General features: G+C 36.9%; 1 protein-coding gene across 3 annotated transcripts; it reads left to right on the top strand.

Annotated features, from left to right (window-relative positions):
• The first annotated feature begins 7,573 nt into the window (after positions 1-7,573).
• Positions 7,574-12,083, top strand: ccl5 (chemokine (C-C motif) ligand 5). Of its 3 annotated transcripts, none has more exons than XM_031896771.1 (4): positions 7,574-7,681; positions 9,138-9,206; positions 11,029-11,140; positions 11,853-12,083. In XM_031896771.1, the coding sequence occupies exons 1-4, from the start codon at positions 7,609-7,611 to the stop codon at positions 11,950-11,952; spliced, it is 354 nt and encodes a 117-aa protein (XP_031752631.1). In that variant the 5' UTR covers positions 7,574-7,608; the 3' UTR covers positions 11,953-12,083. The 3 variants fall into 3 exon arrangements, with proteins under 3 accessions (XP_031752631.1, XP_031752632.1, XP_004911784.1); XM_031896772.1 differs by having other exon boundaries at positions 7,577-7,681; positions 9,141-9,206; XM_004911727.2 differs by lacking the exon at positions 9,138-9,206 and having other exon boundaries at positions 7,577-7,681.
• The last annotated feature ends 652 nt before the right edge of the window (positions 12,084-12,735 follow it).

Below are 12,735 nucleotides of genomic sequence, written 5' to 3' on the forward strand. Positions count from 1 at the left end.
CTGATCCACCCCATTATGGGGGAATAGCAACTTAACACATTTTGCATCTTTCCCGGAAGCAGGAACATGGGCCAAGCTAGGGATCAAACGCATGGACCACCTCTACTCTAACGGAGAACTCCATACATTACCTCAGCTACAACAAATTACCCCCCGACCCGGCCTCTCAGACCTTAGATATGCGCAGATTGTAAGCCTTTGCAGAGTACAATTTCCACAACAGCCACAAATACAATACTCGGACCTGGAACATTTGATAATACAGCCAAGTAAAGCCAAATTGCTCTCAAACACATACAAACTGTTAATTAACAAAAGGTATGACCCACGGCCTAGGGTTAAGCTAAAGTGGGAGACCTCGGGGATACAACTGAACCCCGAGGATTGGGAAGAAGTTATAGATAATTTATATCAGCCCCTAATAAGCACAAGAGACAAACTTATACAGTTTAAAATCATTCACCAGACCTACCTTACTCCGTATAAATTGCATATTATGGGGAAAACTGACTCCTCTGACTGTCCAAGATGTAAAACCCACATGGCCAACTTTATGCACTTGATATGGGACTGTCCTGAAATCCAAAAATTCTGGCGCAAAGTTACAGAATTCATGGGGACAGAGCTGGATTTACCACAAGTACTCAACCCGACCACCTGTGTATTGGGCATCCTAGACGCGCTGGTACCCAGAAAAAACACAAAATTACTAATGCGATTACTACTTTTCTATGCAAAAAAACCCATCAACTCACAACTGGGTCTGTACAAACTTACCTACCTCGCCAGAGGCTGCCCAGCAAAATTTGACTATATCTGGTCGCCTTGGACGGACTCACCAGCCACAACAGCACAATAATGGGTTACTCTCCAACCCCTTCTTTCTCTCTCCTTTTTCTCTTTCTCTTTCTTTTCTACCTTTTATTTTATTGTTAAAAATCAATATAAAATCAACCTTTAAAAAAAAAAAGAGGGGCTGATCCATGTTTTCAGTGAAAATGAAATAAATTGTGCACAGCAGATAATTTGTTGCAAACTGAGCGTGGATTCCATAAGGCACATGATATTGGTGCAGGAATGGCTGGAATAATTGGAATGTTGATGAGGTTCTGAGTGTTACTTGAAGAACCTGAGAACTTGAAGGAGAGCAGAATTTGGAGATAGGGTGCATGTGGGAGCAGAGACTGGATAGGGGCCTGGATTTGGCAAAATATCCCCTGCTGTGAAGGGAGAGGACATGTGTGTGGGATTTAAATGTTCTGGGTTTGTGTTTGGTAGTGTGTGATGAAGGAATGAGAGGTCTCAGAAAAAAGAGCAGTTCATGAGAGCAGAGGGAGGGAGAGGAGGGTCAGCTGTGAGGCTTTTTTAGTGTTGTTTAGAAACTATGAAAAGCATACAAATCAAAGTTTGCATGTATCAAGTACAAATATAAAGGATGTTTGGTATATACAAGATGTAAATGGAGGAGGTTACCTGAATGAAGTAAACATGCAAGATTGCAATTGTTTAGGTAAACTGTAGAAAGCAAAGTTTCTTTGTGCACTTTCAGAGAGATCCATAGAAACTGAAGATGTAAAGTCCCAGACTCATTGCTGTTCCAATTGTGGTCCAACTCTGTCTAACACTTAACTACTAAAACTTGCTACTTTAAGTTGCTCTGCTGCCATGCTGCTCCCTAGAGCAGCTTGCTGAACACAAATCTAAACGTGAGCACATAAATGCTGAAATTGTAGGGGAAATGCTACACATAGCCAGTGGCTTTTGATATTGCACTTTGCACACTGCATTTGCTGTCATAATTGAGCCTTACAGAACACGGTTAAGCCTAGTATATGCTTGGAATGTTCAAATGTACAATGCAAAGTTACAGTTACAGTTATGTGTAGTATGTCATACTGCATAAATGACTGTCATGTGAATTAGCAGACTCCCACTATGCCATCTCCAGAAAATGTGCCTTTGTGTTAACAAACATAAACATAAGAAATGAATAGCAGCTCCTAGTCACCAGTTTATAAGGCTATGTACCAGGTGGATGCTCGTTCACTCCAACCAGGTGCAGTACTGTCTGCCATTCCCAACAGCCACAATGTTAACATTTCACATTTCTATTCACACATAAGTTAAAACCATGTACAGCATTAGAAACCAGACGTGTTTTGGGTCACATTATAAAGCGGTAGCTACTGTGATACACATAAAGCAAATGTGCACAGTGAACAGTGTTCATAAAATTCAAACCGTAAAAACATGGCATACACTTGGATATGTAAAACAACAAGGCAGAAAAGAAATAACACCAATGACAATACAAGAGTTAAACAGTTCCATTAAACCAGGTAGGTAACATGTTTGGAATTCAAACCACATGGAATGTGAGTATGGAGGACAAAGATCCAGTATGCTCCTATTACTTCTGCACCATTGAACTATACTGGATTTTTCCATACTCACATTCCATATGATCTGAGACTTGATATTACCTGTCTGTTGTATATGCTTTTAACTGTGAATAAATAATATAGAATAAAAAAAAATAAGCTGTGAATAAAAATTGGGAATATAAATATACTTTGTGTATTTTTGTATTTGTATTTGTACTGAGAATTGCCTCTGCTAAAACACACAAGAGACAATGATCAGTAAACTCTCAGCATTGTCTATTTTAGTAGCTGTGACAAGTAGCTGCTACTAGTAGGTCTGTGTGTCTTCACACTTAACCACATGAATTAGGTCACATGATCAGGGAAATTGCTAAATTTTCAGGAAAAATTCAGAATTCATCCGAATCCCAAAGTGGATTTAGTCCTTTAACATATTAGTCTTTAACATATTAACCATTTATGTAAGAGAGTTACTTGACCATAAACTATTTAATACATTGGCCTAAAGTAAATGATGTAAATAGTAATGATCACATGATATGAAAATAATCATACTTATATTTGACAAATATCTAAAATGGGCTAAATAAAAATAAACAAATGTGGTGAAAATACTAAGAAAAGTGTATTCACATAGTTCCAACTACATATTTTACCACATCCTGAAGTGTGAAAGGACATTGCAGAACATGTATGCAGCGCATTGGAAACCACTAAAATGTGAGGCATGCCTTGCAGAAATGCACACATTTACCCCTTAAGAGCATATATTTATTTTTCAGTAAAAGCCAGTTTACATAGGCAAAGTTATCATTGATTTGTTTATGAAATAGGGATGCCATTACTACATTTACCTTTTTGGGAGTCCCTTTTTGGCACATTTTTGCACAGTAATGCAGTGTTATTTTCTGGCCTGTTTAATTAAATAATTAATATATTAATAGAATTTTGGGTTTGGTTTCTCATTTTGTCAATGTGTACATAATGCAAGAAGACCTCTGCAGGATACAGTAAACAAAAGGGTTAATCAAATGAAAATGAAAGAACATGTTCATGAACCGACACCATTGTAGCATAGAATATACACTGCAATGTGATATTAAAATGGAAAAGCTAAAATCATTGAAAGCTAAATTAATATTATCTACTTTGGGCATTCCCACACAATGTGTAGACGGGTGCTCACAACTAACTATGGTGCATCACAGTTACAGTATATAACATCATCATATTTTGTTATTAGTGTTCTGGAAACAAGCATGGTCAATAATACTTTCTCAGACCTATCCACCATAGCACCCATCTTTTCCAAACTGAAAAAGGTTACTTAAAAATGGAATGACCCTGGCGCTTGCTTAAAAGCAAGTATAAAATCTAGTCTGGACACAAAATTTAGTATGCACTCATGCTATTTGGAAAGGTACAAGCACACCTATTAATGAATGGGAACCTTGGAATCACATGGGTGTGCCACTAATTCCAGCCTTACCATTGCCTTTTGCTTCAATAGCTGCCACTGATTTGTGGTGAGTAAAGTGCCAGAAGTGACTCCATTTCAACAAAATATCTGGCACAATTCCGTGAGCTGTAACTTAAATGTGATCTACCACAGTGAATTCTACTTCACTTACATATTGGTTCATCACGTGCAAATTGTAGCGTCAGTAATAAACCTAGAATTCTTGGAAGAAAATGGCATTGTGGGAAAAAACATGCATTTTTCTTAATTTTTCTTTTCATTAATGAGGGCATTGTGCTAAACAGTTTGTGTATATAGTGCAGATAGACATGATGACAAAACAGGTTGGTCCAAATATGTACTTTATATTTGTCAATTATTTAAAAAACTAACCCCCATATGTAATAAAAGACACAAAGCTTGCCCACATACAGTAACCCATAGCAACCGACCAGTAAATGCTATCAGGTAATTAAAACTGTTGCAAACTTTGAAACATTTCCAGGTATAGCATCTAGTATCCAGAATGCTTGGGATTGGTGTTTTCTGCATAAGGGATCTTTCCATAATTTCAGATCACCACATTTTAAGTCTGCTAAAATTCATTTAAACATTAAATAAACCCAATAGGATTGTTTTGCCACCAATATGGATTCATGAAGCTTAGTCACCATCAAGTATAGAAGGCTGTTTTATTTTACAGAGAAAAAAGGAAATCATTTTAAAGAATTAATTCCAAACAAAATGTTATCTACATGGCCTCTAATGGTTTGCTTAGCAGGGGTATGAACAGCATGTGAAAAAAGGTACAGCAATCTGAGAAGAATAGCCTTTTTTACTGCATATGCATGGGCCGCCCATTTATTTTGTATTTAGGTAATGCAAATGCAATCCTTGATCTTATGGCAAAATCAAAACTGTCCAATCAATATCTGGCCCCCTGACTTTAACCATACACAGGGTGCCAACTTAGTAGCTTTTATCAACCTGTGTATGGACACCTTTAGACTTTTACACATACTCCATGTATGTGGCGATGGAGGTTACTCAATCTAACTAAGGCTCCATGGCATGTGCAAAAAGAACTGGTGTGCAGTTGCAGTGCCGCATTCTCTAGTGAAAAGCAGAGGAAGGGAAGGAGTCTATTTAATAAAAGCAGAGTGATTGGAGTACAGGGACTAAATAATTTATGTAAAGTGGGAGCCAATGCTCCATGTAGATAAAAATGTAATGAAGGCAGTCCAATCTCAGTGTCAAATATTTTCCTTTATGTCAGTCAGACTAAATCCTTACTGAAATGCATTATTTTCAAAATAATTTAACTATCAAAAAGTTCATTTGACTTTAACTTGCAGATGATACAAATGATATCAACAAAGCACATAGCAAAATGTATAAAGTATAATGTATAAAAGGCTTTAGGTAAAAATGTAGTAAAATTCAGCCTTTTTTCAAACACTGGTATGGCAGGGCAGGGAAGTTTTAAGCTACAGTTCACAAAGACAACTCGTGTAACAACAGATTGTCAGGGTAAGGTAAATAAACAGCGTAAGTGGAGAATGGTAAAACCCATAGGATAATGTCCCACAGGGAGATTAGTTGTCAATAATAAATCTCTGCTACTGCGGGCGACTAATCTCCATAAAAAGCGTCTATGAAGATTTTCATAAAAAGCGTCTATGAAGATTTTCATTCATCCAGGTCATGGTATATCTAGTATAATTAAATTTGAAGCAACTGGACTTGTTTAGTTGCTCCATAAAAAGCCTTTTTCTACCGGCTATAAAAGGAATCGCCGGTGGAGAGGTCTACACATTGCTTTTGTTTTCTGAAGTCGCACAGAGTTTCCTCCAGCAGGCAACTTGCGTGACTTCAGGAAACCGGTGATTCCTTTTCTTGGCCATAGAAATGCTTTATAGGGAAATTATTTGCCGGGGGTAGCAGAGATTTATTGCAGGTGACTAATCTCCCCAAGGGACATTAGTTTAAAGGTGCCCACTCTTGGGCAGATTTCATTGTATGAAACAAATGATTTTAGGATGATCCAATAAAATCACTTACTTATCACTGCATTGATGAGTTGCAAACCATCGAAAAATGTTCGATTGTCCCGACAGTTGACCAGACAAGTATAAAAATTTTCACCTTGAAAAGTAGAAATCGGTCAGTGAATGGGATGAACAGATAATCATTTTAAATAAAAGCTCACTACGCATGCCTATATTTTTTAAGGTTGGGTTAAATGTGAAAGTAATACAATGGATGTCCATTAGTTAATATATGTATGATCTTGCCACTAACACGACAAAGACACAAAAAAAAGTCTCCTCGCATATTGTTATCCATCGACAGATAAATCTTTCCTCAAAACGATCATTTAAGCAATAAGATGGTTTGCGGGGTGGCAAAAAATATCTGCATGCATATGGGCCGCTTAAATCAATACTGTGACACTATGCTCTGAAATTCACTTGCTGATTTAGATCGCGATTACAGAAGGGAGGCATGGAACAGTCTCCCTGTGCAAGATGCATGAGGCAAAATCAGAAAAACTTTCAACAACACTTTTTTTTTTTAAATTGCTTTTATTTTTCATTTTTCAAACATAACAAAATTAAGTAAGGGGCAGAGAGTACCCCACATAAGAGGGTGAAGAGAAAAGGAAGAAAGAAAAGGGAGAGAGGGGAGTAAAGAGCATATACATCTTGCTTGCTTTAAGATAAAACAGACTAATAACAATGCATTTTTACATGTGTAGAAGTATAAAAGCAGTTATGTCAGTTGTTTCCTACCAAGCATCAAACTTACTATTAGCTGACACTGCGAAATGAGTATTATTATAATTACAGATGAACTATTAAAGAAAAACAAAATTTGCACTCTGAAATACATGTTTAACTACTTGTTTTCCTGTGATTAAGTTCAAAATTGTCAGCGAGTTTTATACAGCTTGCTGAACTACAATTCCTAGCGCCTAGTAATCTCCTGTCAAGGTGCTGGATTCTGCAATTCACTGTAATCTGGAGGGCAACTGGCTACCCGGACTAAATTCTCAGTCTATACGTGCCTCTGCCAAAGGTTCTCCTGCATTTTATATGTACTGATGAGACACAAGCTGGCTCTTCCATTGCTATGGTCTCCATTTTTTATTTGCAATACATATTTGTTCAGTATTTGTTTTAGATTTGTACTCACAAACCTCAAAATGAAAAATAGGTTGCAAGGACTTTAAGAGAGAAAACTGGAAAATTCTGTCAAAGGCCAAGTCATTCTGCACAAAAAACACTTTGGATTTGAAAACAGTAGAACATTGCAAAAAAAAAAAAAATATATATATATATATATGTACAAATTAAGAGTACAATAAACAGAACTTTTTTCCCCTAAAATAACTGTCTGCTGGCATATGTGCTATTTTCATGTTACATGTTACTAATAGGTCATCAGCAGTTCTGGTGCCAGCTAAGTGTTAAAAATGGCTTCACTGAATCTTTGCAGCATCACAAAGTTTTCTAATCTATATTTTTGTGTCCACCACATCCTGCTTTTTGCATTGTATACTTTTATTTATGTACAAGGCAAGCAAACCACAGCAAAAGTTTCTTCACACCTTCCTCGCCATCTTTCCCCCCTAAGCCCACGGCTAACTTCAGATATTGTTTCCTGGAAAAAAAAACAAAACACACTGCTATATATTAAGAGGTTCTATGGCAGTTTACAGCAGTTTTGAGAATAAGAGGTTTCATTTATTTTGCAAGGGCAAACATGAAGGCAACACTGATCATTCTTTCAGTTTTTCTCTTTGTGGCTTTTTATAATGGAGCCGAGTCTGCACCAGGTATGTCTGTCTATGTATACACACTGTATACTCCTCTGCTTCTTATGATATGTAGCTGGGAAGCTTTTTTACTCAGTTTTAGCACATTTATCCTTTGAAGTTGGGCATGAAGTGCTGAAATTCCATAAATAAATAGAGTGCTTAATATTTCTAATCTAAGGCAATGTTCCACTACCATTTATTGTTTGCAGTGCATCTTAAGGACTAGTCGGTCTGGCTAGCAATAGCAATTCCTAGCAATAAATGCCAATCTTAATATGCAATTTATATGCATCTAAATTTGTGCACCTTCAAGGAATATTAAACCTTATAATGTCAATACCGATATGGAATCTGTTATCTAGAATGTTAGGGACCTGTGATTTTTTGGTAAGGGATCTTTCAGTAATTTGGATTTCCATACCTTAAGTCTACTAAAAATAATTTAAACATGAATTAAACCCAATAAGATTACTTTCCTCCAATAAAAATTATAATTAACAATTAATAATAATTAAGAATTGTTAAAATTGGAGTTGGCCTTACCATAATTTGGAGCTTATGAATAATGGATTCCCAACAAAAGGAGTTGCCGGTGGAAATCCCTTTGCATTGCTTCCATAATCCAAAATTGTGTGAATTTTCCTCCTGCAGGCAACTTTGCGCGACTTCAGAAAACAAAGCGATACAAAGGGCTTTCCACTGCCAACTCCTATTTATGCCGGTAGAAAGACTTTTCAGAGCGGTTGAGTAGCCCGCGATAGATCTCTGCTATCGTGGGTGACTCAATCACTCCGTGGGTTCTTGCCCTTAGAGATGGAAAGCTACTGAAGCAGTTTATTGCCAATAGATTAGCCACAATATTGCAAGCTGAGCAGGCTCAAACCTGTGCCCTGGAGGTTTGAGCTGAGAGAAAGAAGTCTAATACAGACACAAAAGAAGGCAAGATATGCAGTGTTTCTTTTGATAGAGGACTCAGCAACAATTCTGTGAGTGTTTATTGATGTATTTACATAAACCTATCTGATAAAGCTTACTTAGCCTTTCCTTCTCCTTTAACTAAAACATGCACAGCACACAAAGGGTGCCCTGCCCTTGATGCCAGGTCAAGGCAGTTGGTATGTACAAGGTTCCATTGTGACCTAGGGTTGTTAGAGTAGCTCCTAACTTTACCTATATAAAAAATAAACTCTTTAGAGTGGATTCTGTAAGCTGATGAAATTACAAAATTGCTGATATCTGCGGGAGCTTGTGATGCTGCTGCATGTAGTAGGAGTGAGCATCTCACATACTTTGATCAGTATATTCAGGAGCCACCAAATAAAATGTTTGGTTTGCAATCCTGAAGGAAAGTCAGGATTCCCAGTAAACTGATGCATAAAACTATTGGACTTTGGTGTATAAGAATTTCTCATTTGATAGCCATAAGTACTATATTTGATAACGGTATCAGTGATAGTGATTTTCTTTATCTTAGCAGGATATACCCAAAGGAACACTGAGACTTTTAACAGGAGGATTGATGACTTTTCAAAGCCAACACAAAGTAGGGTTCCTGGAGGGATATGCCATTTTATCATATGGGCTTCCCTAGCTGATCTGTAAAGAAGGAAAAGCAACTTTAAATATGGGGTTTATAATACATAGAATTATTCAATCTATTTAAATTATTACTCTAAATAAAACCTAGTACAGGTATAGGACCCGTTATCCAGAATGCTCAGGACCTGGGGGTTTTCTGGTTAAGGGGTCTTTCCATAATTTGGATCTCCATACCTTAAGTCTACTAAAAAATCAATAAAACACTAATTAAACCCAACAGGATTGTTTTGCATCCAATAAAGATTATTTATATCTTAGTTGGGATCAGTTATAAGGTACTGTTTTATTTCTACAGAGAAAAAGGAAATCAGTTTTAAAATTCTGAATTATTTGATTAAAATAATAATAACAAATTTAGTTATTAGTGTCTTAAATTATATTTATAAATCTTTTAGTGTTATCTCGTTTTTTTACTCCTCAGTAAACCTGTATTTAAAATACATCTTAATTAAATTAAGTTGAAGGTTTAACTTTTTTTGGAGATTTTATAATACACTTAAAATGGAAATTGGTCTGTAGTTTTATGCTGCTGTTTATTTGAGTTGGTAATGAGAAATAATGAAGCCGCTAGCATATCTGACAGAATAGTGTAACTTCACATACTTTTCTTAAAGGGGATTGCTCACCTTTGAGTTTACTTTTAGAATGATGTAGAGAGTAATATTTCCAATAGTTTGGAATCTCAGCAGCTAAAAGTTAACTTAAAGGTAGTTGAGAAAGGACTTTTTTTAATAAAAGAAGATGAATTAATTAATTAATAAGATTAACAATACCTGATGCTAGGTTGGGTAGCTTCACAGATTGAAGCAAGCCTTCTCCAGGGATCTGGGGGAACAATATACAGGTATAGGACCCGTTATGCAGAATGCTCGGGACCAAGGGTATTCCGGATAAGGAATCTTTCCGTAATTTGGGTCTCCATACCTTAAGTCTACTAAAAAATCAATAAAACATTAATTAAACCCAACAGGATTGTTTTGCATCCAATAAGGATTAATTATATCTTAGTTGGGATCAATTACAAGGTACAGTTGTATTACTACAGAGAAAAAGAAAATCAGTTTTAAAATTCAGAATTATTTGATTAAAACGGAGTCTATGGGAGACGGGCTTTCCATAATTTGGAGCTTTCTGAATAACGGGTTTCCGGATAAGGGATCCCATACCTGTATGTCTTGAACAGAAAGTGTACATTTCAGTTATAATGTGCAATTGTGGTATCACGGATGTTCTTTATTAAGGCTCACTTTATATTTACCAAAATCAGCCCCCTAACATTAGTTTGCCATTTGGCAAATGGTCCCACAACTGGCAGTGTTGTTAATACTATTTTAGTTCAGTACCTCGGCACTTCATCTCTACAGCGTCTCATTATTGAGGGCTCATACACACATGTTTATTTCATCCAATTAACACACATGTGAGACGAAGGTTAAAGCACACCTAAATGCATAAGTTAATTGATTCTGTTACCTACAAGCATTCACATTTGTGGTTTAGAACAGATCTATTTGATTCAGAAATCAGAATATGCATTTTACAATTATATAATTTATAGTTTAGGTCATTTAAATTATACAAAAGTATTTCACAAGTATGCTTAAGATCTAAAATACATAACATGCCAATATGCTATCCAAGCCCAGGGGTGTCTGCTCTTTTTGTTACTATCCATTGATACAGTGATGTGAATGATATCTGGGTTTTATAAGTGGTTGTTTAATAAAGGTAAAACAACAAACAGTAATAAGCCCCTCCTTTTGCAGTTGGTTCAGATGTCGTCTCCTGCTGTTTTGATTACATAAAGAAGCCAATCCCACCCAAACACGTGGCTGATTACTTCTACACCAGTAGCCGCTGCTCCCGATTTGCAGTTGTGTAAGTATTTACTATTTTAGGAATTAGACTTTACTATTTTAGGAATTAGACTTTGCGTACAAGCAACATTCAGAATGCCAAAGTGGATTTTTGGGTTTTGCACCTACATAAAACACATACGCTGCTGCATGTTCTTCACGCATTATTTTGCAAAAAAAGTGTGAGCACCCACACACAGTCCTACTCCATGCATCATTGTGTAATGAGTTAGTAAAATCTACTTAATTTCTATGTTAGGAATTATAGGAAGCCTAGGTATGAATGGTCATATAACTGACTGTGGCACAAGCGCTAAGGGGCACAAGAGCACCCACCTTAGTGCCCACTTAAGTAGCACTGGGTAAGCTATACTCTATTCCATGCAGCATCTAGAAGAATAGACAAGCCCTGTACTTACCGCCTGTCCTAAGGACAGGACCCACTGCAGGCTGCTCCTCCTGACACTTCCTAATTTGTGGGTCTAAAATATGCACAATGTTGACTAACATTAGTAGCACTCTATTCACGGGGCTAGCCACCAGTCTCTCACTCTGAAAGAAACCACACAGATCTGAGGGAGTTTGGCAAGGCTGAATGCAGTGTGCCTGCGTTTTGCACATTGCACAATGCGTTCTGCTTTGAAAATGACTCCTAAGTTGTCGAGTAGAGCAACATTTCAGATATGAATACTCAAAAAGCTGTTTGATTTTTTGTTTTTATCAATTTTTTTTAGCCTTGTCACCCGAAAGAATCGAAAGATATGTGCAAATCCAGAAGATGAATGGGTCAATAACATCATTAATGTCCTGGAGGTGCCTGAAACACAATCATAAGAGTGCAGTTTGCTCAATATTACCATCCTCTGTATAATACAATGCAAATTTATAACCAGCAGTCCTTTATCTTAAACTGTCCTGCTTTTTATTGATAATTGCATTAAGAAAATAAATTTTGTTATGTAGGAGCTTTTTACCTGTTGTAGTCAGTACCCCTCTCCTCATGCTTCCTGTTGTAAGGTGAACTGCTGGGTTCAATGATACCGTGTTGCAGCAAAGTATTAATTTCATGTGCCACACCTAGTTCTGACTGGGATTTAAGAGGGTATTGCGGTACTCTAGGACTGTCACACCCTGGACTGAGGCGAATTTGGACCTCTCTGACAGATTTAACTTTGCGTTAACTTTTGTGTAGCACAGACTGAGTCATTTATATCAGCAAAGCGATCAGGGGGGGTTGGAATTTGAAGACATGGCAGCAAGAAATACAGTAGAATTAAAATCCAATATAACATTAGCTTTAGCAAGAAGGTTGCGTCAAAGAAGATTAACTGGCCAATTAAGTGCATAGACAACGGAATGGGAAAAAGTACAATCTCCAACAGTTACAGAAGTTTCAGCAGTGAGATGGTTAATCTGAGGTTTACCGTCAAAACATGTGGTACTGACAGTGTAGTTAGAAAGAGACAATACTGCAGGGAGAGCAGAGAGGACAGATATAGTAGTGCCGGAATCAAGCAGAAAAGGCAAAGGAAAACCAGCTACTGAAATATTAGCTACGGGTTCCTCTGTGGACATAGGAATCCGCAACAACATATTGGGGGAATTCACAAAAGACAA

Source organism: Xenopus tropicalis, chromosome 2 (assembly GCF_000004195.4).
Source record: "Xenopus tropicalis strain Nigerian chromosome 2, UCB_Xtro_10.0, whole genome shotgun sequence".
In the NCBI taxonomy this organism is placed as follows: Eukaryota; Metazoa; Chordata; class Amphibia; order Anura; family Pipidae; genus Xenopus; species Xenopus tropicalis.

What these genes read in the sequence shown, in the direction of transcription:
- ccl5 (XM_031896771.1), top strand. Translation starts at nt 7,609, where the DNA reads ATGAAGGCAACACTGATCATTCTTTCAGTTTTTCTCTTTGTGGCTTTT. An exon ending in TGGAGCCGAGTCTGCACCAG is followed by an intron (nt 7,682 to 9,137) that starts GTATGTCTGTCT and finishes TCTTTATCTTAG; the next exon opens with CAGGATATACCCAAAGGAAC. An exon ending in TGCTCCCGATTTGCAGTTGT is followed by an intron (nt 11,141 to 11,852) that starts GTAAGTATTTAC and finishes AATTTTTTTTAG; the next exon opens with CCTTGTCACCCGAAAGAATC.